Source organism: Tetrahymena thermophila (genome assembly GCF_000189635.1).
Source record: "Tetrahymena thermophila SB210 genomic scaffold scf_8254371, whole genome shotgun sequence".
NCBI classification, from domain to species: Eukaryota; Ciliophora; class Oligohymenophorea; order Hymenostomatida; family Tetrahymenidae; genus Tetrahymena; species Tetrahymena thermophila.
Window position 1 is genome coordinate 200,345 of NW_002476155.1, and position 25,794 is coordinate 226,138.

A 25,794-nucleotide genomic window follows, 5' to 3' on the forward strand; every position below is an offset into this window, starting at 1 on the left:
AATTCAATTTTTATTTGTTTGCCTATCTATCGATTAAATTAATTATTAATCCGCAATAAATATTTTAATAGACATCATATTTTTATATTAATAATTTATGTTTAATATATCAAAGTTTATTCAAAAAAAAATCATAAATATTAATAAAAATAAATCAATAAATATTTTATATTTATCGGAATCTTTAAAACAAACAGATAAAAATCATAAATAAATACATTTGGAAGAGAAAAAAAACAAAAAAATTTTATTTTTTTAAAATAATCAAAGGGTGAATTTATTATAATAATTAAATAATATATTTGTCGAATACAATAAATCGGTAGAGAATAATCTCATTCATACATATTCATTAAAAAAATCAACAAATTTAATTTTATAAAATGTTCTAATGATAATAATTAACTAACATTCTAATTAACTAACTAAAAACAAATAGCATGCTCTATAAGAATTCATTAGATAACACGAGAAATTTAGAATAAATAAATGTTTATTTGAAAAAAATAACAATATTTTATTTAAGTGTTAATTTGATTTGTATAAATAAATTTTAATTATGATAGCTTTAACAAGCTAAATAAAATAAATTACTACTAAATGTAAAATATAAATTACAATTTCAAGAAATAAAGAGAACAAGAATGGATCCTATCAAACCGAAAAAGGAACCTTAAAAAAGACTGAATTATATATCATCTATGAATTCTTAGAACAAAAGAAATATAGCTGGCATAATGAACCAGAACAATATTTAACAAAAGAAGTAGCTCAAATCTAATAGCTCACTACTTACTTTATTACTTATTTTATAGTGAAATTCTAAATGAGAGCAGATTTTAGACGGTATATAGTCAAAAGAGGCTTAAGCTACTCCCCAAAGGAGTAAACTTATGCAAGAAGAATAGAAACTACCAGTAAAATAAGTATATATAAAAGAAAGGTTCAGAGCAAAGTTACTGAAAAATAAAAATTGTTTTTATCTTTTTGCTGATTGCAACTACTAAACATATCTGCTACTGATATAATATAAGAAAGCAGCTGCACATAATACTAAAGCTCCCCAGCTGATTCCCAAATCAAATAAATAATCTCTAACTTTGTTAGAATCAACATTGTACTTGCTGTTGCTTTGCTGCAAAGTTACACCCATCCATAAAGTAGCATAAATATTTATTAAAAGAAGATTACCACACATCAAAAAGTGTGAAAACACCAAACACTTTTATTAAGGTTGCATATTTCTAATCAATAAAAGTTGGTTTAAATAAATTAATTAATTGTTAACATTAAAAAGTAAATTTTTACTTTATTTCATAAATCGATGGCAATATATTTTAAATAGAATAAATAGGTTGCAAAGACTCCATTTGATGATTTTAAGAAATTCTCATTTGATTTGTTCTCAATCCTTAAAATGAATACAAAAAACCAAAAAACATAAGAATTCCTCCTACTGAGTAAGAAAAAGTTAGATTTTCCATGAAATTCTATTTAATTTAAAATATCTATATCAAAAATATTCAATAAGGTTTAATAAAATACTTACTTGAACATCCCAAACATCGATGTTGAACGCTAATACACTGCTAATCAAAAATGCAGCTATTTTTCCTGCGGAGCTTGCAAATGCAAATTAAAATTCACAGTAATCTTAATCCTCATCTTTAATGCAGTCATTTTAATATTAATTAATAATTGCCTAAAATTTTATTTTTAAAGTAAATTATGGATTAAACAAAAAAATATTATTTTAATTAAAAAATTTATTAAATAAAAAAAACATTTTTTATTTTAATTTCTAAAATTTTATTTAGAAATTTGAAATTGTATTTTTTTATTTATTTTATTTTTATCTTTTAAAAAATGAGCAAATTATTTCAATCAAAATTTATTTACTATGATTATATCATGACCTATGTCTTAAAACATGAAGCCAAACACTCCGAGAAGCATAATCGATGTTTTGGCATTATCAAAAAGAGTTATCCAATTAGCTGTGATGTATCTAGAGAAACCCATGAGCAGTAAACCGATTATACTTAAAGCACTAAAAAGTAATATAAATAGCTTTCTATATTTTAGCATATTAACAGTCTTCTTTTTTAATGGAACTGAAATTACAGGAAATAGTAATTTTTCTATTAATGGTGGAATAAGCCAAATGACTGTATCAAGAATATCAGGAGTGTTAACTTTGAAAAAGAAAGGAGAAATAAATACCATTTCAATAGAAAACCCTTTATTTAATAAATAAAAATATCATTTATATGAAGTTATTTCTTTAATTTGTTAATTAATTTCTTTACCATAATTAACACAAAACACTAGGAATGACAACAATTTTATATCTTTCAAGCTCAAATATTAATCTTTTTAGGATGAGTACGGCACTTATAATGCAGCCTTCTAAATATTAGCCTCTAAGTCCTCAGAATATAACTCTCCCTACTAGGACAAATTGAGTTTGTTTATATTTTAAGCATCAATAGTTGTTCTATCTCCGTTTTCTTCTATCAATTAATCATGATCACCTTTCGATATATCACTTTCAAATGAGTTTTATTAAACTTAATCAAATTCGTTTCTTTAGTTCTATTCAACAACCATATCATACCCATTTCCATTACTTAGTTTATGATTGCTGTTATTTTAATAATAGTCATTTTAGTTTTTCAAATTGCTATGATAAATATTATGATGATTCCCATTTATTTAATCTTTTCTCTTTTTGTCACTCCTTTCAGGAGAAGAACTCGTCTCTCGCTTCTCTCCTATGTATTCATCCTCAATTTATTGATGGATCATTTTAATTTAAATTATGCTTGAAAATACCAGAGCTAATTCTAGGATATTTAAAATATTTTAGTATTGAAATAAACTTTTATATAATTAAAAGTAGAAAACTATTAAATTTTTGAATATTTTGATGCCAATAGAGTTGTTTGCTTATATATTTTAATATCTTTGATTTTAATTAATAATTAATTAGTACGTACACACATTTCCTTACGTTTTTATTTGATGATCAAATACCCATTTAGTAAGTAATATATATATTTTTTTGTAATCCAGTTAACTTTATTACTATTCTTACTTATTCAATATATTCGTTTTTAAATGTAAATAAATTATATTGTTTTCACTCTTTTCATTAATTATTTTTTATTTTAGATTTAATATCAAATATTTTTTATTTATAATATATTTTATTATTCTATTCTAATTATTTTATTTTGAAAAAAACTTTATAAATGATTCCTAGTTTCTAAGTTAAAATTTAAAGGATTATTTGAGAATTTTATTAACTTTTATTTTTGATAATAAAATTATTTTTTAAGAAAAAATTTTACCAAAATTCAATAAATTTTAAAGTAAAATGCTATAATTTTTGAAAAATTTAGTAGAAATAATTTAAAATTAACAGCATATTCTAGATTATTTATTACTTTTTATTAAATTTAATTCTATGTATTTTATCAGAAAATATAGTGCGATAAGATATTTTTATTAAAAAATATCTAAAAGTTAATAAAAATTTATTTAATACATTTATTAGTTAACATATTAATATTAAAATGATAAGCATTTCTTAGCGTTTGACTTAATTATTACAAATTTCTAGCTAAAGGGCATTCAATTTTCCATAAATTCCATTTAGCGTTAATCCAACACCTGTTGATTCAGAATATGACTATATTTCTAGCATTTCGAAAGATTTATTTGAAAAACATAGATAGGAGATGAGCAAATATTGGAAATAAGATTAATTATTTGCTACAGGAATTGCATAAGAATTATGTGTACAACTTCCTATGAATGATTTCGTAGCTGGGGCTAATATAGACAGTTTAGGCCAATTAAATTTTAAAATTAAGGATTAAAACTATATAAATGGTATTAAAGCAATTTCAAAAGCTTAGTCTGCATCTACTTTGGAAGTTGATTATTATGGCGATAAACAAAAGCACTGCATTTTATTTCCTTTTAGTTAAATAGCTGAAAAACCTCTTTTGAATGCATTTAGAGGAGCTAACATATCTGAAACTATGGCAAGAATATAAAAAACTCTCGGAATTGAGGTTTTGAGAGTTGGAGTTATTTAAAATAGCTAGCCTTTTCATGGGATAATATACGCTTACTTGAAAGAAATGCAAAATAAAACAGGCAAGATAGATGAAGGTGCCATAAACTTCTAAAAGCTAACTGAATTTATTGTTTCAAAGGAACTATTTTCACATGAAGAGGTAGCTTAATTTGGAAATAAATAAATTTAAGAAATGGAATCTATAGATCCAGCTTTAAAAGAAATAATGGAAAAGCTAACAAATGCTTCAATCGGAAATTTCTAAGAAAGTTTTTCAAAATTCACTCCTGAAAATATAAAATTAATTAGAGGTGATAAACTAGAAAGCTCTACTTAGCAATATTTAGAAGCTTTAAGAGCAAGAGGAGTGTTAAAAAATGAAGGTAAGCATTTATTGAACTATGTTCATAACAAAAATATAGCATTTGTTGATCCTATTGGTTCTCTTACTCGTGAAGGTTTTTTGGTAGGACTTTTAAGAAGTTTACACATTGAAGATTTGGTGAAAGAATTTCATATTGCAAGTGATATTCAAGATGAGTTACTTTACAAAAATATTTAGTCTATTTTAAATGAATGTGGAATAGATGCAAAATTGAATTACTACACTCACAATAATCTTTTTTCAGAATAAAATGATAAGGCTTAAATAAACACCCTTGTAAAATTATATTTACTTGTTATTTGTCATATAATTTTTATTTATAATAAACAGCAAGACCTCTTTACATAAATGAAGCAACTAAATATTGTAAAATACAAGTAAAAATATCCAGATATTATGCCTAATTTGATTGAAGAATAAGGAGAAATATTTTTGGATTAATGTATTAATTAATTAATTTTATATTATGAATTGTTTCATTTAAATTTTATTTTTAAAGGTTTGGGTTGGACTAGATACTTAGATCATAGAAAAAGCAGAAAAACTCCTTACTTGATGTCTGTTGAAAATGTTTTAGAATTCATTCACTCAAATGAAGAGCTTACAAATACAAGACAAATTCTGCTTGAAATGTTCGATTCTTATAGAATTAGAAGAGAAGGAGTAGCTCCAATTTCTGATTTATTTATTTTTGAAAATTAAAATGAAAGATTCTTAGCTAAAGTCTTAATGTATTTCCCAGATAGTCTCCATAAAAGTTTGCTAACAAATGAATTCAAGCCACTTATAGAATACTCAGAGCTTCTCATTAGCACTATCCACCACATGTAAAAATAAAATGTATTCAAATCTTTTGATCCTGAAGATAAGCTCACTGAAAGATAGATAGCTAACAGAGTTGTACTTTTAGATGCTACAAATAAAATTCTACATAAACTATTTTACATAATAGGAATCCTCAATGGCTGAAAAATCTAGAAATTTATATAAATATTTAAATAACTAATCAATTTTAAAAGTTAAATTATTCATATTACAATTTTTAAAGAGTAAATAAATGTTCGTCCATAAAAATAGAATTAAATAAAATTAAATCAATAAGTTAATGAGATGGCAAAAATACATTTTTGAATTTCGTAATATTCATATTTTATATTTCCTTATTTCATTAAAATATGCTCTATTCAGATCAGATATAATTGACTATCTTGATAATTTGTATGTTCAATATTAAAAAACATTCGAGATATTTGAGATTGTTGATTGATTAATAAAATCAGATCAAATATTTTTGTAAGTATTTTTAAATTCATGTTTCTAATTTAATTGACACTAATATCTAAAAAACTAAAAAGATTTTACATTATAGTTGAATGTAAGGATAAATAAAAACCATTAATTTACACTGCTTAGAAAGTTGACAATATTTATTTTTTAAGAGTTAATAAGTTTATATTATTTTTAATATTATTAAATGTATTAGTGATAGTTAATTTAATTGAAAATTTTACTTTTTATTAAAAATTCTCCATTAAACTCTTAGCTTTAATGTTAAAATGCAATATATATGATTGATAAAGTATCTCCTCACATATTTACATATGTTGATGTCTGATTAATAATTTATTATAACTAATTAATATTTTTGATATTAAAAAACATTGAGAAATTAGACTGTTGATTGATTAATAAAAGCAGATCAAATATTTTTGTAAGTATTTTTATAATAGATGTTTATAATTTAATTGACACTAATAACTAAAAAACTAAAAAGATTTTATATTATAGTTGAATGTAAGGATAAATAAAAATCATTAATTTACACTGCTTAGAAAGTTGACAATATTTATTTTTTAAGAGTTAATAAATTTATATTATCTTTAATATTATTAAATGTATTAGTGATAGTTAATATAATGAAAATTTTACTTATTATTAAAAATTCTCCATTACACTCTTAGCTTTAATGTTAAAATCTAATATAATGAATTGCATGATTGGTAAAATATCTTTTTATATGTTGATGTCTGATTAATAATTTATTATAATTAATTAATATGTTTGTATTAAATTGGTTTGTGGAATATATCAAAAATTCGTTTGGCTATTAATCAATTTTCTCTTAATAAGGTCTATTTTCCTAATTAATTAATTTATTGAAATTTTATTTTGTATTTTGTATTCCCACCACAGAAAATATAGTTTTTAGTGCAATCATTATAATTATCTTAAAAAAGAAATTTCAACTTTGTAGCTTATATTGCAAATAAATGTAGGGTTACATAGGTAGGGTTTATTTTTTTTGACCTAAAAAATGAAATTGTAAATACTAAATCAATTTAATTTTTGTATAGTTATTAGTTAGACCATTTCTTTATCGAACTAAAGATCAGACATTATTGATTATCCTTTTTGGAATTATTAAATAATTTGAAAATTAATATTACAAAACTGTGTACCTAAATGTTTCTAAATATATTGACTAATCATAACTTTGTATTAATTTTTTACACTTATAATTATTATATTTACATCATCTATTATGATTAAAAATTTAAATAATTTCTATCCACTAATTTTCCCTCAAAGATTTAAATTATTTTTTATAGTATTTAGATATTATAAAGCTTCTGCTATAATTATTTTTGCTTTTCATTTGTGTAGAAAAGTAAAAAAATTTTAATTTCCAAAATACTGAGTAGCATTTTTTAGATTTTAAAAAATTAATAGATAAACATAGATTTTTGTGTTATGAGAAGAATGAAGTATTTAAAATAAATAAAAAACAAATACTAATTTTAGTTTTTTTAATTAATATTTGCTTTGCTTTCCACATAAAAATATAAATAATCAATGGTTAATAAAATTCTATTGAATATAATCAAAATTTAATTCTTAAGGTAGGTAATTAATTGTTGATTGGGTTATAAATAAAAACACAATTCTTCAAAAAATAATAATAAATTTATTCTTAAATAATAAATTAGTAAAAAAAATAAAAAATGGACATTGACGAAGAATCAAACTTAAAATAATTTGAATAACGTGATGAACCTGAAAACTCTTATGAGAATGAACATACTTGTTATTAAGATTAAAATTATTCATTTTTTAGAGAACATTAATACAAATAAATATCAGACAACAATAACACCACTTCTTCAAGATAATATCATACTTATAATCCTAATCCTAACAAAAATAATTATTAAATTAATGACAAGTATAATACAGAGCCATTGAAGCAAAAAAATTATGAAAAAAATAATGATCATAGTATGGATATTGAATAAAGTGATGTTCCAGATTTTTTAGAAAAAAATAATAACGATCCCTTATAATTAAAATATCATTTTAAATCTACCATTTACGACATTGATTAAAAAATCAAAAATAATTTTGAATAATTTAATTAAAATTAAAATGATTAAGATAATTAATTATTAAATTTACATAATAAAGATTGTAGAGGTTATAAAGTAAATTTTTTAATAATTCCACTTAAAAGTGCAAAGGAATCGTAAGAAAATGATTAGAAATAGCTATTTGATAAATGGAAAGAAAAATTTATTAATAAATTTTAAAGATATTCATCTCTTTAGAAAAAAAGTATACTTAAATATCTTATTGATGAAATAGATGACGATTAAAAAATGAATTATATATTAAAAAAAATATTGAAATGAACAATAAATCATAAAATAAATCTATAACTCTTTTTATTCTTGCATTAATTTTTTTTACTTTTTTAATGTATTTTTAACTTACTTTATTAAAAAAATTCTAATATAAGAAATAAGAAATTAATTGGTTTTAAAATTTTATTTAATTTCTATTTTGGTTTTATATTTAAAATATTGTTTTTATTTACAAAAAATATACTAATTTACATGTGACCATAAATAAGAAAAAAACAGTAGCTAGTTTTGAACATATTATTTCTATCATATTTATAGCAACAAAAACTTTTTTTGTATACTCAATATTTATATTGATTAAGATTTTTTAATAATTAAAAATTCAAAAAAAAATAATTTACAAATTTTTTTTGCAAAATTCATTAATAAAAGTTTACAATTTAACTTTTATTAAATAAATTATTATTTTTTAATGTTATATTCAGAAAAAGCAGAGAAAATGAATGATTTTTGTATATAATTGATGCCTCCACCAATAAGTTAAAGGGTAGATTTTTCATTAGATACTGTAAAAAGCAAGTAAAATTCAATAAAATTTCTGAGAAAATGAAATATTTTAAATAGTCCTTTGTAAAATTAATTGAAAATAAGTATAATTGCTTTCTAATAAACGTTTAGATTGTTACATTTTAAATTATCTATGCAAAAATTAATTTTTCTAAATAAACACATCTTTCACATTTCATTTAATTAATTTTATTTTGAATACACTATATAAACTTAATAATGAAAGAGACCGAAAACCGAAGGTATAGTAAGTAGTTTTATGAATTTATTTTTTTAAAAAACACTTATTCCTTTAACTTAGTTTTCTTATTTTTAATTATTTATTTACATTAAAATATCTTCAAAACTAAATATAAAGAAAAGTGGAATTTAAACTTTTTACATAATAAAAATATTTTATAAATACATTAAAGTGTTTTGTTGAAATTTTAGTTTACTTATAATTTGTTTCTTATTAACTTCTCAAAAAAAAAAAAGCATTAACTTATTAATAAAGAGACATTAATTATTCCTTTAATTTTTATATTCTTCAAATTCTATTTCAGGAATGTTAATGTTTATTTTTAAAGTGTATTTAAACTTTTATTTATTTTGATAATCTAGATTAAAATGTACACATTTTTGATAGATAAGTTATAGCTTCTATTAAATATTAAATTTGTGAATCAAACATTTAAGATTATGCTTAAAAAATTTTATTTGATTGTATTTTGAAAACAATAATTTAATCCTTTCAAGAGGTATTAATGAACAAAATAACATTTTTAGTAATTTAAAAAATTTATGTATTAAATATTTAGTTTTTAAAATTTTTTAATAATTTGTTTACAGTTTTATAATATTCGTATTAAATTCTAATTTCAATAAAAAAAATGATACAAATAAATCCATATAATTTGCTGATAAAAAATCATACATGTTTTAATAATGAAGAAAAAATTCTTTAATTAACTTTACTTTATTATTTTTATTTGAATTTATCTATAAAAAATTTATTCATGTAATATTCTTATATTCCTTTAGATTTTTATATACAGAACTGCTTTTCAAAGTAGCTCAGCTGTGATTTCTATTCTAAATATTAAAAATACTAATAAGAATTATTAATTTATAATAATTTACTTTTAAATTGTTCAAAAGAGTTTAGATGATTGATATCTAGATTTAAAAAATCATCTGAGAAACCTATACATTAAATAGTAGCTAATTACTATGAGCTTAGCAGAATCATAACTGCTTTTTTCAAAAAAATAATATCTTTATAAATATCATAGATATTGAGAGTTTTGTTAACATCTTAGCAAATAGTGTTTTTCAGTTTTAAATCCATTCCTTAAGATTTGAAAAAGTTTTTTGAACCCCAAATTCTATTTGATATAATTAAATGAATGTATAAATATTTCTTTTTAAAAAATATGTTTTATTTTACTTACTAAATTTAGATAAATGATTCTTAATTTTTTCTTTAATATAATTATAGAAAATTAAATTGGACCTCTTAGAATTAGTTGTTTTCAAAATTTTTTTATTTTAATTTTCTATGGAAATTGTTTAATTTTTTAAATCATTATTAATTTCTATTTCATTTTTGACCAAATATTTTACTTATTTTTCACAATTTTTTTCCTAATTGCTTTATATTTAATCTTCTTATTAATTTTTAAGTTAATTTTTTAAAGTATTTTCAATTTTTTCAGATTTATTTTCACTAAAGGAAATATCATTTTACTATTTTAGATTATTATTTTCGCAATTAAAACTTGTTTCGGCCAATCTATTTATCACAAATATTTAACCATTTTTTTATGTTATCTCATCTTATTTAGCATTTATAATTTAATTTTTAGCTAACTAAGTTATATTGCTTGAAATGCCTTGATAATTAGTATCATTAATTAAAGTTTTGTTCAGGATATTACATTCAGTTTAACATCTTTGAGTAGCTAATTTATCTAAATTAAATTATTAATCAATCAATTAATTTTCTTCAATTATGTAATCTCTCTCAGTAAATAATTCATTTTATTATAATTGCAATTATTAATGCTTTTTGGATGAATTAAAGTTCTCATTATTAAATTTAGTTATTAATTATAATTATTTTTCAACCTAATCACTACTATTTGAGTTAGTATATTAACTATTTTCGATCTAACTCTTTGATTTGATTTCAAAACTAGGTACTAAAACTGAACATTGAGGTGATTTTTCTAAAATTTACTCTTCAAAATTATTATCTGTTTTCTAAATTTAGTTTAGAATGTTTACATTTTATTTTATTAATTTGTTTTTTAGAAGTATTTTTTCATATTATTTTTAATACATGTTTTAAAGCAACAGCATGAAGAAGTCTTACTTAATGATTTTTTAAGAGTAAAGTCTACCTATAATCCTTGAAGCAACTACTATAACAGCTGCTCCGTTTACAAGTGCCAAAATTTCAGTAATTGTAGGATAATCAATTTAGATTTATTGCACAACTTCATCTATTTTTATTAACTGTTAGCTATAAGGACCTAGACCTTATTTTAAAGAAAATTATCGATCATAGCTTTAAAAGTTCTGATTATATTAAATAGGAGAACTATATTTTTCTTAGCTCTATATAAATAACCCTTTGTTCACTGTTGTTTCTTATAATTATGTGTTAAGGGTTTAAACTACAAATTAATTAGAGTAGTAGTTAGAAAACAAATTCCTATAGTTTGTTTAAATTTCTTGAGAACTTGTATTATATTACTAAGTTTTCATTTTTAAGTAGTAATACGCACCCACATTATTAAATGCATTATCTATTATAGTTTAATTTTTTTCGCAATTCTAAGGAATAGTTGTTTTTCTTTTATCTAAATCTAAGCAGCTGTACATATGAATTAACAACTTGGTTTAAATACGGTTATTATTGCTGTTATCAAGTATTAAAGTATAGTTTCTTACTTTAGAAAAATCAAGGCAATTAAACCCTAATAATTAAGGATCTGTACATTTGATAACATCAAGTTGTATTGATTTGAAAATATTATTTTAAGTATCTGAATATGTAAAAAGAGGAAGATAAACAAAATATGTTTTATTCATGTGTTCTTAGTATTCATCTATTGTCATAGATTAATTATAATAATACTAAAAACCTACAAGATCTTCAGTTAATAGTGCTTCTTTCTTATAACTAGTTATGAAACTTTGAGATTTAAACTTAGGATTTATAAGGTTATTTGCATACATAAACATTAAGTATCCAATATAAATAAGCAAAGTACAACTAGCTATTACTGATAATATTAATCCCAAATAAGTACCTCTTCTGGATGATTAAGTTCCAATGTTAAAGAAAAATTCAGAGCTAAACAAATCGTATTTGAGAAAGTACATTGATGTAAATTTTGTTGTGTTTTATTTTATTTTTCTAATTTCTCTTTTTTTATTGAGTTTTTATTATTTTATTTCAAATTAAATTATTACTTATTTGATCTTTCAATTTTTCGCTTTATAAATTTAAAGCAATGTTGACTAATAAATTAATGATAAATTTTATAAATTACATATTATAATGTTCGCTCAAATTATTAAAAAAACTGATGGTAAATTAAGCATTTTTTAATTTTTATAATAGTTATTGACATAATTGTTTAAGAAAGTAAACTCAAAAATAAATTAATAATCTTTTTTCTAAATAAGCCCCCAAAAATTTTTTGACTTTTAGAAACTAGCTTACTTGGATAAGTTAATAATTTAGAAATAAAAATACTACAGATATTTTAAATAAAGTAACTTTCAAAAGTATATTAGCTTTATATTGTAAATAGATTGCAAAATTTCAAGTTATATCTCAAAATAATGACTGTAATACCTCCTAAATTCACAAATACTATTTATATCTTATTCATTCTTCATTTTGTTATTAAAAATTTTATTATAATTTTTTTAAAATTTCATTTTATCATATGAAACAAATAGTATATACTAATATTTCAACTACATATTGATTTTCTACTAAATAAATAATTTTCTGCAAATAGCAATATAAAAATTAACAATTTTTATTTATTCAATTAAAATAAATTGGATGTATTTTTAAACTTTTACATTTTCATATTTACAGATATTTATCGAGTTATTTTATAAATACAATGTATCAATAGGAAAAAAATTTTTATAAATAATATATTCCTGTAATCATTTTAAATACAATTTTTTATTTGTTTTAAAATATAAGTAATTTTAGTTAAACTTCTATATATAAAATTCACTGTTTCTTCTAAAGTTTTAAAAATACATAAGAACTGTCAGTAGAAAGATCTCTATTGGGTTTATTTTCTACTAATATGATGCTTTCATTTTAAAATTGAGTTTGTTAATTTTAGAAGATACGTTAAATACTATTTTGCCTTGATTATTATAATTTTGAATTACTAGATCTTTTGGTACTTTTTGGCATTTGTATAGAATCAAAGCTATTCTGCTTAAAGGTTTTTCTGATATTCTTAGGATATTAATTATAGATAATACTGTTATTGGTTATTTCTTTTAAGTTTGATTAAATAGTTTCTTTTCTACTTCTTTCTTTTTAGGCTAAATGATTTAGATCTTATCCTATGTTAAGAACTTAGGCTTACTTTTTTCCTTTGTATTTTGCTCTTTCTACAATCATTCCTAATTCCCTTTTGCTAAATTGAAATAACTCTTCATCTTCGTCATCTAATTCAAAATTTTAGTCATCTTCTTAATCTTCTAATTTAAATTAATTTAAATCTTATTTTTATTTATCAGAAATTAAACTAATATGGTAATTTTCATTGTCATCATCATTATCAATAAATTCCATACTTTAGTGAATTTATAAGTTTTGATAAGAAGGCTATCCAGAAGATAGCAGTGAATTTTATTTTTATGCATTTCTTTTTACGGAACAAGTATTTGATTTATATTTAATGTAATTTTAGTGATAGTTATTATATTGCTTATCATAAATCATGTTGTTTGTTTGCTAAATACTATTAGCTTATGAGTCTTTTTATTCATCAAAGTTGATTTCGGATAGATGTTTAACAAAATGAAACTTCATATCTATTCTATTGTGAGTACGAGGCAAACTTTATATGTGAGCATTACTTTTATTTTAAATGGTAAAATCATCTAAGTTTGATCCTATATTTGTAGAATTATCTAAAGTAAAAGGATTGCTTTTATCTTTGTTTATTGAAGGGAGAATCTTGAATTACTTTTAATTTTAATTTGGTATCTATTAATTAACCTAAGAAATAAATATCTAATCACCAAAAAGATCAATTTAGCTCTATGGATGTAACTTATTTTCAGTTTAAGGTGAAGGAGACAAACTTTATTTTCTACTTCTTATTTCTTATATTTTTTGTTTAGACAGAAGCTTAGAAGTGGGAGATATGCCAATATGATCAACGTTAAAGTGTTTTTATTGGAGAATTTGATTTAATTTATCACATTTCTCTTCAATATCTATAGATTTTTCTTTTCTAACGCTTTCAAAGTTTTTGAGTAACTTGCTTCTATCGTTTTCATACTTAAGATTTCCAATCATTTTTGTCATATCTATTTAAGAAAAGTTATTTACATGTGAATTGTTTACTTCTAAGCAACTATTATTGAGTTAATTATGTTTAAAGTTTTTATTTCTATTTCTGGGATTATTAATAGGAGTACAAGCAGTAGATAGAATTTTTTAAGCATTTATATTAAATTATTGGTAGTCTTTTGTTTATATATTCATTTTATTTTATTTAATACTCGGTAATACTTCATTATCAAATTATTTTTAGTAATTTGAATCAGCAGACACAAATCTAGTTCTTTTCTTTTGTGAATTGTCTTTATTTTACTAACAGTCAAACTGCTTTTTCCATGATCCTTAGTTCAGCTTAAAAATCTATTGATTAATCGTTTTTGACATGAGCATTGTGTAGAATTCATTCTTATTTAGTTTGCGATTACCATCTCTGTCAATTAAATGTAAAATATTATTAAAAGAGTTGCGATCCATAAAGTTTTATTTTCCTAGTTTCTTCATTACATGATAAAAAGCTTCTAAATTGATTGACTGATCTTGATTATTTGAACTATCCTAATTCATTTCAAATTTGTAAATATCTGGTGAATTTTAAATCACTGTATCGAATAGCTCCTCTAACTATTTTTTATCATAAAGCTACTCAGCCTTCCACAAATAATTTATATTAGCTCTAACTCTATACCTTTTTCGCAGCCAATTTTAATATTCTTTTTTCATGAGTAAGCTTTTATTTTGATTAAATTAGTCGTTTTTAGAGTAGAATTCTTTAATATCATTCTAACTTGCATTTTAGACCAAAGATTGATCATTTTTAGAAGGAGATTTAGAGCTAATTTGTTAAGTTTAGTCTGATTAATTTCTAAATTTCATATTGTATATTAAATATCAATTTCTTTAAAATTATTATTATGTTTATTAGTTGTAAATTGATTAAATAATTTTCTAAACCATAAAATAATGTATTATGATTGCCAGTAAAAGCGCAATATCATAATCAATTATAATTACTAATTTACCACGAATTAATAAAACTAATAAATTAAAGATTTTAAAAACAAAAATTACAACCATGTATTTATTTATTTTTTTAACATTATTTGATCTGTGATGATCAATTCTAAACATTATTTTTATACATATTAAGCATCAAAAACATCTTTTAAATTTTTGAAGAGAAATTTTAATAGCAATCAACGAAAATGTATGTAAAACAATCACTTTAACAATGTGTTAGTTACCATTTCAAACTATGTTTTTTAATTAATATTTTCTTTTTGATTCTTATTTTTGCATTATTATTTGTAATAAACTTCCTTTGTACCTTATTAATCATAAGCTAAATATGATTAATGAGAAAATATAGCCAAAACCACCAATATTATTGTAATTAGAGCTAAGATATAGATAGAAAAAGTAAATTAATGAAATAAAATATGTAATTAAAAAGTTAATTTACTCATTTTAGATTAATTGTTTTTAAGTATTTATTTTTGATAAGTAAGATAATCTGGTTAAGGAACTATTGCTAGGATAGTTATAAAAAGAATCAGGCTAATTTAAACTCCAGAAATAATGACCTTAACTATAATATTAATCTAAGAAATTATACTAAATTAATGATTTAATTAAAAATTAATATATTGATTTACATTTCTCCATTTGATGTTAATGATTTCATCAATAATAAATATTCCAGTGATCTCTAATCCATAATAAAATAAATTCTAGTCCATTTCATTTAGTAATATAAATAGTTGGATAACTAAAATAATATTTAAAAATTTGCAAAACTTTCCTCCAAGCGGGATATATACATATTTTTTTATCCATAAGTAATAACTCCTTTCATAGTTTCTAAAAATATCTTTTATGTCTTAAAAATTAATTATAATTTTGCCTACATTATCAATAGGATAAATATCGTTAGAAATACTCCAATAATAGCACAATTTCCAATAAAACACCTAAATTGCCCTTTATTTTACAAAAGAAAATTTTTAAATTGCTTTAGAAGTTAAATTTGTGTTTGTTTACCATTTCCAAATAACATAAGAAATAAGTGTCACAATTGTAGAGGCTGGAAGTTATTTTCTAATCCAAATATATTCATTTTAGGTATGAGATAATAATGCAGATGGAAAGAATATGACACTTAATGCCAATACGAAGATATACATCAGTGAGATTTTAATAAAATACAAAATATGTTTATTAAAAAATTATTTTGAGTTATGAACTATTTATTGCTCTTTAAAATTCTAAATATTTCTATATTGATTTTATTCATTACTATTTACAATTTCTTTTTCAAAAATTTGTTCTTCATTTTAGTGCTAGTATAAGTAATCGTTAAATGTAATAATAGGTCCTCTAAAAAATAGCGGTGGATAATAGATATAAGACAAATAATTTAAAAAACAATATTGTTATTGTTAATGAGGACAGTCTACTCTTTATGCATAGCATTTCATAACACTAGTGCAATCAAAGCATTTTTCAAAGTGATTAGATTCATTTACATTAACTGTAATTTGAGAATTGTGGTAATCTATACTGAAGCTCAGACATCTTAATATCAAATAAATTAACACTACATTCCAAAAATACGGAGATGAGCCATCTAAGTTTTTCTATTTAAAAATTAAAAAATAAGTTAAACTATTTAAAATATATTGATTGCTTAATATATTCATTACTATTCCTTCACTGATATAATTGATTTCAAATCCATTAAAAATAAAGGCAAGATTCAAAAATCCTAAATTTAAAACCCAACTATTTTTAAAATGTTGTTAATTTATTTAAAGAGATGTAAAAAGTTTATTTATTTTAGTACATAAAAATAGGAAAATATTTCTTAGAAGCAAGAGTCTTTGTCAGAGCATAGTTTGCAGTTATAAATAATAAAGAGTAAATAGATTTAAGTCTAAACAAAAGAAACGATAAGGCTAAGCCTACAATGATATAGAAAAAAGATAGAGCTTTTTGCCTTTAGTCATGGTCAACAAAGTAAGGCTTAATAATTTTTTGAGTAATTGCTGTGATTTATAAGGAAATATAAGTTACTTGAAGAGTTTTACAAATAATATAAGTTAATTTAATGAAGAATTACTTAAAAACACCAAGGGAACTAGTAGGTAATATAAATGCAAGTGTATGTTTCTCCATTCAAGATATGATATATCCTTTTATTAATTCATAGATTTTAATTAAAAATCAAGTAAGCAGTAATAAAAGTATTTATTTATTTAACACTTTTTTCTATAAAACAATCTTTTTCCAACAAAGCAAATATTCTTATTAAAATGAAATTACTTCTGAATAAGTCAGGGAATTGATTCGCTGCAATCCTCTTATTTCATTCGTGGACCATAATTCTATTAAAATTTAAATTGATTGTAGTTTTTTCACAAAATCAACAAACTTTACTAAAAACAAAATCGATATTGATTCCAACCAATGCTATCATTATTGAAACCGAAATAAATAAAAAAATATATTTAATGTTATGTTTCAAGCCATTGCAACTTTTATTGTTTTTATTATTTTGAATCTAGTTTTGAGCATTATCATCTTCATCTCCTTAAGGACTTGCATTTTTTTGCATTTATACTTTCTTATTTATTTTGTTATATCTCTTCAAAATCTATCAAGTTTTATGTTGATTATTAATTATTTTTTGTATTTATTTATATATTGATTTTCTAACTTTATTTAAAAAACTAAACTAACATTTACTTTTAATCTTTTCGTTTTCAAAAATCAATCAACTAACTAATTAGCCATATAGATTTAGTAGATAGAATTAAATAAATGTCCTAGTTTCAACAAAACAAAATATAAAATAATACACTACTATACTAAAATAGCATTTAACGATTATTGTAAAACTATTAATAAATATTTATTTGAATCTCCAATTAATGGAATATCTAATTGTTTTTTATATCTTTTAACAAAAAATTATCATACTCGTTACTTATAAATATATAACTTTATATAAACACATTTAATATATTTTTATTATAAAAGAGTGAAATTAGTAGATTTTTATTATTATTTCTCTTATTATCACAGGTTAAATATTTCTACGCAATTAAGACTTGTGAAGAAATTGTCATTTACATTTTAGCGGAGGGCAGCTCTTCTAGATGGAGAAGGACTCTCGAACACAAATTAATCCATTTAAACTTTTTTATTTTTATCAAAAAGTGAAATATCTGCTACATTCTTCACAAAATGGTGCTTTTTCAAAATATTTCTGCTATTAAATGCTGTAGAATTGTTTACAGAAGGACTTGTAGGCACTTCCTTAAATTTATCATCTAATTCTTTTATTTATTCAGTTTAATCAAGTGCTATATTTCCATCAATTTTTTTAACACTTTAATTCTCTTTGTGATTCGGAGAGGAAAATATTTAAGAGCTTTTACCTAACACTTAAAATGAAAAATCTTTTTCTAATTCTAAATGAAGAGTACTACTGTTTTATTAACTAAATCTTTTGTATAGAAGATTCACATTATTTGGTGAAGCTTGAGTTTAATTTGTTGACTAAATTTATTTCTTAGGAGATCTACTTTGAGAACCAGCAGTCCTTGGACGGGAAACTGAGCGAAAGCTCTTACTTAAATCAAGAAGCTATTTTTATTCTTTAAAATCACCAGTGTAAAATGATAAATTTGTAGACCTCATTTAATCTCTTACAGGAGTTTCGTTTCTTGAATTGGTGACAATAAAACTCTTGCTCATTTTATCTCCTTAAACGAAACTAAGTATCTACTTTTCATTTGAATACAAATCTGAGTAAGGTAATTTCTTATTAGCCTTACTTGATGATGCAGGTCTGTTATTAAAATTATTTTTCAGAATTCTTTATTTTCCAGGAGTGATAGCTATAGATTTTCGCTAAATAAGGCTTTAATTAATGCAATTTTATTGAGTTTATACGAGCTTTGCATTGGTAAAAATAGTTTTTGGACGAAGATTTTTAATGACCAAACCTTTCTATAAATCTTCGATTCTTTTTTTTTCATCAACGATAAGATTTGTTTAATTTTTATTTTGTTATAGTAAATTGCTGAAAGCTGATTTAAAAATTTATCTCTTTTTGGGGCTGCTTTAAGTGTTTTAGCCTTAAATTAAAATTTGATCATATAATTCATCTTCTTCTATATTTTAAATATTTGCCAAAGACTGCTTCTTCTGTTTCTCAGAGTTTTTTTATGAATCGAACTCTATGTTTTATATATTTTTTATAGGTTACCAAGCGCTAATCGACTATTTATGACTATTCATACAATTTTTATCATTTGATTTATCTTATTTAGTTTATTTTATTAATTTATAAGGGCTATAATCGAAATGATTTTAAGCAATAGGGCCACTATTTTCATAACATTCTAAGCTCTTTTTTCTAAAAGGAGTGTTTGGGTTAGTCTTATAAAATGATCTAACAAATGTGTGGCTAATATTTAATTATCCACAAGCATTATTATCTATTGCATGTTATGTGTGATTTGTAGATAATGGACTTTGCATACTAGTTTGAGTTGTAACATAGCTATTTCTTTCGCTTTACTTTGTTAAAATAACCCTATTTTTTTAAGAAGCATGTCTCTCTTTATTCTTCATAAATTTTTTTGGTAAAATATTCATGTACGATTCATCATCATAGCTTTATAATTCGTAATCGCTCATATTGCTTTTACCTTACTCTTTATTATGATTCTATACGATTAGATTAAACAATACTAAACTTTCAAAATAATAGTTTTTACAAAACTTAATACTTATTTTAATTAACAGGTGCTATGATAAATAATATTTTGAATGAATGGATTTCCTTCTTTTAACAAATTTATGAGAAATTATCGCTTCTTTACTATTAAAAGTGAGAATACTAAAAAAGTTAATTTTATGATTGAAGCAACTATGAAACCAAACAAACAAACATTTCAAACCCTAATATTTTTGATGAAATCTTTAATAAAATATTCATTCATTAATTCAAGACCACATTTAATTTAAACAATAAAAAAAATTTATATAGAATTGTAATAAATTTTATACAAGTTTTATAATCCTAATTATTTAGACTAATTTGTGTATTAATTTAATTCGATTTTTAATTTATTAAAGTATTTAAAATTTATTCTATATAAAAAAATAGTATTTTTTCCTTCTAAAAAGCATACAGTAATTTAAACGAATTACAAATAAAATTTATTGTAAAATTATTAATGATAAAGGTAGATAAATTAAAGTAAAGTAAAGCATTAAATTTTTTTTAATTTAGTTTATCCACAAATTAATTTTTTCATAAAGATTATGAGGAAACCACTTATTTCTTTTTTATCAAATTTCATTTTTAAAAATATTTTTTAAATCATTTTTAATAAAATGAGTAAATTAATTAAGTGATATTTCTTTTAATTTTTTTGTGATTAAAAAGAAAATAAATGAATAATTTTTTTGATAATTGGAAATATAAATTTAATTTTATTCATGTTGGTTTATCATAAATGCAATTAATAAAACCATTTTTAATTTAAATATTATTTATTTTTATTCTAAAAAATGCTTCCGTTAGGTATATTATCAGATTAAAAAATAATTTTAATTGCTAAAAGAAATATTTAGATTAAAAAAATATATAAATTATGAATTTAGTAACATTAAAATATTAGAATATAATTCATTTTCTTAATTTACTTATGATATACAATTTATTTAAATCCATACAATTTGTATTAAAAACCATAATTCTATTATTAAAAATATTTGATTAGTTTTAAAGAATTTAAATTTAATAAATTATTTGACAAAAATTTTGATTTTATTTAATGTAAAATAACTTACAGAAAAGGTTAGTCGTTTATCTCAAGGTCATTAGATAAATTTATATCATATTAATTATTTTTTGCATATATCTTTAGTCATTAAGAATGTCTTAATTCCTAAATTATATTTGCGAATATTTATATTTTAGAAAACAAATAGAAAAAATAAGGAAAGATTTTGTTGTATAAGAATAAAGAATCTGAAAATCAAATATCATTAATTTATTATTTTAAATATAATATTAATATAAACATAAATTTAGGATATAAAAAAAATAAATTAAAAGCTATAATTAACTATGAACGGTTTATCTTCAAATTCTGGTCCTAGAGAAGTCATTTGTGCTCTCTTGAGAAACTTTTATACTTAAGGATGGTGCGCTGGTTCAGGTGGTGGTATATCTATTAGAAAAAGCGACGATGAAATATATGTTGCACCTTCAGGTGTATAAAAAGAATTGGTTTAACCTGAAGATATCTATGTTATTAATGTTAATGGAGATGTAGTTGAAAACCCTAAAAATCCAAAATTAAAACCTTCTGAATGCACTCCTCTTTTTAATGCAGCTTATAAGCTTCGTCGTGCTGGTGCTGTTTTACATTCTCATGCTCTTCCTGCAATGCTAGTTACCAAGCTCTTTGGAACTGAATTTTAGACAATTGATCATGAAATGATTAAAGGTATTCCTAATCACCATAATACAGAATGGTGTGTCGTCCCTATCATTGAAAACACTGAAAAGGAATGCGAATTAACAGAACGTTTAACTAATGCAATCAACGCTTATCCTCGTTCTAATGCTGTCTTAGTTCGTAATCACGGTGTTTATATTTGGGGAGAAAATTGGGAAAAAGCAAAAATACATGCTGAGTGTTACCATTATTTATTCGAAGCAGTTGTTGAAATGAAGAAATTAGGTTTAGAAATTCCACGCACTGTTTCAAGCAGTAGCCAATTACGTGCTTGGTATATTGATGAAAATGCAATTGGCCAAGATGGTGATATTCGTGAGAGCTTACACTATCGCTCATATAAGTGGGTTAATCCAGAATATTTGGCAACAATTGGTGTTGAACACTGGAAATTAGACGGAGAAGAGAATAATACTGAACTTGAAAGAGTTTGCAAATAAAGAAATTACTCTTCTCGTGATTAAATTAAATGTGGAAATCATTGTGAAAATTACTAACAAATGTTATCAAATTTCAGAAAAGAACACATCCATTTAGATGAAGAGATTCGCTATATTATAGGTGGTAGTGGTTATTTTGATGTCCGTGACCATGAAGATAAATGGATTCGTATCCAAAGTGTTAAAGGTGATTTAATTGTACTTCCTGAAGGTATATATCACCGCTTTACAACTGATAAAAATGATGGAGTTCATGCTATGAGATTATTTAAGGATGAACCTAAATGGACACCTTATAATCGTCCTTGTGATGAATTGGAAAGCCGTAACAAATATGTAGATTAATTCTTAAAAAAGTTTTAAAAATGATATCTTGACTAGTTTATATATCAAATCTTATATGTTAATATGAATTCAATAGTTGAAAATTTCAATTTATACCAAAAAAATAATTTTTAATTATCCATTCAAATAAATTAGTTTTAAAATTATAAATATTTTATCAGTCTAACTAATAAAAAAACAAGTACAAATTAATTATTCATCTAAAAGAATTAATAAATTTTTATGTTTTTTTGAAATAATTTACTATTAAGTTAATTTAATAAAGATTCTAAATTATTTTCAACTTTAAATTAAATAATAAATCAGGTATTTAATATTTGCACTTAAATATATTAAATTAATACATCTCATTTATTATTAGCTTTTACAGCTTAAATATTAAACCAAATTTAAAATAAATTTGTTTATGTCAAATAAATAAAGTTTATTTGAATACATTTTTTTATTTTGTTTAAAAATAAATGGATAGATATAGCTTTACTGAGAAGAACAAAGCTATTAAAACATAAAATAGAGGCTAATTATGTAATTATAAATAATTAATAACATAATAGATATATTTGATACAGTTAAATCAATAATAAACACTAATTAAATTAATATGGTCAAAAATTTACATAATTGTTATTAAGTATTTTAGTTATTTATTTTATAAAAATAATTTATTTTTATCATTTTAATGGCTAGTTTATTTTTTAAATTAAAAAAAAGCAAATTAAATTAATTGTTTTTAAAGTTTGAAATTCATTTTTAAGATTCTTAAGGTTTATTTACCTATTCTCCCTTTTTCTTTTCAATAGGCTTTTCTATTGTTTGAATTTTTAACTTTAATGGTTTTAATTCATCAGCTAATTAATAAAAATAATTTAGAAGCATATAGATCTAAAATATTTTACGGTTAACAGCCCATGTGAAGTTTGATTTACATTTTGAAGAGTAGCTATTTATGTCATCAATATGATTTTATGTTTTTTCAAACTTTAGAATACCTAAACCATTGAATTTTTTCACACCAGTTATATCCATCATCCTTTTCCTATTTTTTATATTAAGTACTTATCCAGCCAGAATTATAAAAACTAAAGTTTAATTCAATTAATCAGAAATATTTTCTTAAATTTTTATAATCAAATTTATGACTTAATTTAATATGAATGGGAAGGATTTTATTTAAAATCACTATTTCAATTTGCTATTTGATAAAGCATCTTAAAAATTTATTTTTGGTTTTATGTTGTATTTATATAAAATCTTACCTTTGAGATTTTTATAATAAAATGAGTTTGACATTCTTTCTATTACATAACTATAAAACTTCTTCTAAAATATCATGGGATCTAAGTTTTTTATTTAGTTTTATTTATTTATGCTATCCAGACAATAAAAGTAAATAATTTTTTACTCACGCTCATATATTAATACGACTGATTCAAAACTATCAGGATTATTTCTCAATTTTCTTGCTATACTTTTTAACCCAATTAGAATATGACTCATGTTTAAAGGTTAAACTTTATGCTTTACTTCGCTTTTTTTAGGATCTTTTGACCCCAAATCAAGATAATCACTTAATTAATAAAATCCTCTACATTCCTTAATATAATCGTTAAAGCTATTCATAAATTTAGCACTATCTCCTTCACTTAGTATTTCCCTATTTTATTAAATTTTATAAAATATCCTCAATCTTCAAATTTTACTTACAGAGAAAAGTCTAATGGCTAAAAAAATGAAGTCTTTGTAACAATTTTAGTATTTTTCTAGTTCTATCCGCCTTTTTAATTCTATTTTTAATTATTGTTATTGCTGTTGTTGTTATTCCCATTCTAGGGATTGTTATTTTTAGTTTTATTTTAAGGCTACAAAGTTCTCATTAATCTAAATATATATTTACTTTCGTGCGAAATTATTTAATAAGACTATTTACTTTTTTATAAGTAGATTTTATTTATGACTTTTAAGCACTCTCATTTATATCTAAGATATATTCTACTTAATTCTTAAAATAGCCACAATACTTTTAAATAAAATAAACATATCTTAGAAAAATATTAATATGATTAAATTTTATTCAAAATAACACACTTTAATAAAATAAAATTCTAATTTAAATACTTATTTTAAGGAATTATTTTTAATTTATTTAATTATTTAAAATTGTTTATATAATAAATAACTATTTTTCAAAGATTTTTAATTCCATTTAATAAATGTAAACTTGAAACTATTGATTCTAGATTTAACTCTTTATTTCAAATTATAAATATTATTTTTTTACTTTGAGTGATACACATCATATCAGACTATCTATGATTTATTTTTTGCATTTAATTTAGTGTTTTCCCACCAATTAGGAAAAATGATCAACTTCTCTTTAATTTCAAAATGAATATTGGGTGAAACCTATAAAAATTCACTTAACATCAGAGTGATATAAATATTGTATGTTTTTTTGCGACTTATAAAAAATTATAATAATTAAATCAAAAAAAAAAATCAAAAAAAAAAAAAAATGAACGCAAACGTTATTAAGGCATTCGTCGAATACTGTGGTGGCTGAGGTTACAAGCCCCAATACAACATGGTCTCTTAGAAAGTAAAGGAACTTTACCCTAACGCCCAAGTTGAAGGAAAGGCTATTCCTGGTGGTTCAGGAGCTATGGAGGTTACAGTTACCGTAGGTGAAAAATCCTAAAAAATATGGTCTAAGCTAGGTGGCGATTCTAGAATAGACTAAAACGCTTTGGCTGAATTAACCAAAAGACTCTAATAGTTTGTCGACTCCTCTTGACAGACTTGTCATATTCTAAGAAAATGAGTTATTATCTCCTCTTGAAGCACGAAAATGAACTAGAAAAATCGTCTAAAACTTATTCTCTATGAAGGAAGATCTCTAAACTGAGAAGTGAGGTTTTCTGGAAATGATTTAAGAATGTTTTAGATTGATTGAGTATAAGACATATCATGCTTTATGAGTTATTCTTAGAATACTAAAATTGAATAATACCAATATTAATAGAAATAGCACAATAATAAAATAATAGCTGCAATGAATTAAAAAAATCTTCATATTTTATTATATATAATACTTGTTTTGTATAGTTTCTTTTAATATTGAATTTTCAAATATAAAATACAAGGATTTTTTGATTTGATTTGGTGAATTTCCTATTTTATTGTCTAACAAGTGTACTCAATTTTTAATAGAAAAAACTTTGGTTATAAATCAAATATTTTTTATATTTTCTTTTA

The 25,794-nt window shown here is 22.0% G+C and overlaps 10 protein-coding genes across 10 annotated transcripts; 4 read left to right on the forward strand and 6 right to left on the reverse strand. All coding sequences in view use genetic code 6, as the record gives it.

Moving 5' to 3' along the window:
• Positions 1–622: 622 nt before the first annotated feature.
• TTHERM_00467430 (transmembrane protein, putative) lies at positions 623–2,808 on the reverse strand (the record flags this gene model as incomplete). The annotated part of the gene is made up of 5 exons (XM_001025039.3): positions 623–1,244; positions 1,309–1,490; positions 1,550–1,702; positions 1,900–2,240; positions 2,310–2,808. The coding sequence occupies 5 exons, from the start codon at positions 2,806–2,808 to the stop codon at positions 623–625; spliced, it is 1,797 nt and encodes a 598-aa protein (XP_001025039.1).
• Positions 2,809–3,514: 706 nt separating this feature from the next.
• TTHERM_00467440 (DALR anticodon-binding domain protein) lies at positions 3,515–5,475 on the forward strand. Its single transcript, XM_001025040.2, has 3 exons — positions 3,515–4,748; positions 4,803–4,914; positions 4,972–5,475. Exons 1-3 carry the CDS (start codon positions 3,579–3,581, stop codon positions 5,439–5,441), a joined length of 1,752 nt encoding a protein of 583 aa, XP_001025040.2. The 5' UTR covers positions 3,515–3,578; the 3' UTR covers positions 5,442–5,475.
• Positions 5,476–7,447: 1,972 nt separating this feature from the next.
• On the forward strand, positions 7,448–8,158 carry TTHERM_00467450 (hypothetical protein; the record flags this gene model as incomplete). The annotated part of the gene is made up of 1 exon (XM_001025041.2): positions 7,448–8,158. The coding sequence occupies exon 1, from the start codon at positions 7,475–7,477 to the stop codon at positions 8,156–8,158; it is 684 nt and encodes a 227-aa protein (XP_001025041.1). The 5' UTR covers positions 7,448–7,474.
• A 1,565-nt stretch (positions 8,159–9,723) lies between these two features.
• Positions 9,724–12,049, reverse strand: TTHERM_00467460 (transmembrane protein, putative; the record flags this gene model as incomplete). Its single annotated transcript, XM_001025042.2, has 3 exons — positions 9,724–9,751; positions 9,889–10,044; positions 10,107–12,049. The coding sequence occupies 3 exons, from the start codon at positions 12,047–12,049 to the stop codon at positions 9,724–9,726; spliced, it is 2,127 nt and encodes a 708-aa protein (XP_001025042.2).
• An 874-nt stretch (positions 12,050–12,923) lies between these two features.
• On the reverse strand, positions 12,924–15,092 carry TTHERM_00467470 (EF hand protein; the record flags this gene model as incomplete). Its single annotated transcript, XM_001025043.1, has 1 exon — positions 12,924–15,092. One exon carries the CDS (start codon positions 15,090–15,092, stop codon positions 12,924–12,926), a length of 2,169 nt encoding a protein of 722 aa, XP_001025043.1.
• A 344-nt stretch (positions 15,093–15,436) lies between these two features.
• Positions 15,437–17,829, reverse strand: TTHERM_000467489 (membrane bound O-acyltransferase, MBOAT protein; the record flags this gene model as incomplete). Its single annotated transcript, XM_012800255.1, has 9 exons — positions 15,437–15,615; positions 15,679–15,817; positions 15,872–16,196; positions 16,257–16,852; positions 16,919–16,997; positions 17,059–17,260; positions 17,335–17,407; positions 17,538–17,599; positions 17,652–17,829. The coding sequence occupies 9 exons, from the start codon at positions 17,827–17,829 to the stop codon at positions 15,437–15,439; spliced, it is 1,833 nt and encodes a 610-aa protein (XP_012655709.1).
• A 464-nt stretch (positions 17,830–18,293) lies between these two features.
• Positions 18,294–20,066, reverse strand: TTHERM_00467490 (hypothetical protein; the record flags this gene model as incomplete). The annotated part of the gene is made up of 1 exon (XM_001025045.2): positions 18,294–20,066. Exon 1 carries the CDS (start codon positions 19,920–19,922, stop codon positions 18,294–18,296), a length of 1,629 nt encoding a protein of 542 aa, XP_001025045.1. The 5' UTR covers positions 19,923–20,066.
• Positions 20,067–21,363: 1,297 nt separating this feature from the next.
• Positions 21,364–22,566, forward strand: TTHERM_00467500 (methylthioribulose-1-phosphate dehydratase; the record flags this gene model as incomplete). Its single annotated transcript, XM_001025046.1, has 1 exon — positions 21,364–22,566. The coding sequence occupies one exon, from the start codon at positions 21,364–21,366 to the stop codon at positions 22,564–22,566; it is 1,203 nt and encodes a 400-aa protein (XP_001025046.1).
• A 720-nt stretch (positions 22,567–23,286) lies between these two features.
• On the reverse strand, positions 23,287–24,416 carry TTHERM_00467510 (hypothetical protein; the record flags this gene model as incomplete). Its single annotated transcript, XM_001025047.3, has 5 exons — positions 23,287–23,390; positions 23,439–23,578; positions 23,799–23,879; positions 23,945–24,196; positions 24,247–24,416. 5 exons carry the CDS (start codon positions 24,414–24,416, stop codon positions 23,287–23,289), a joined length of 747 nt encoding a protein of 248 aa, XP_001025047.2.
• Positions 24,417–25,123: 707 nt separating this feature from the next.
• TTHERM_00467520 (hypothetical protein) lies at positions 25,124–25,333 on the forward strand (the record flags this gene model as incomplete). Its single annotated transcript, XM_001025048.2, has 1 exon — positions 25,124–25,333. One exon carries the CDS (start codon positions 25,124–25,126, stop codon positions 25,331–25,333), a length of 210 nt encoding a protein of 69 aa, XP_001025048.2.
• Between the last annotated feature and the right edge of the window lie 461 nt (positions 25,334–25,794).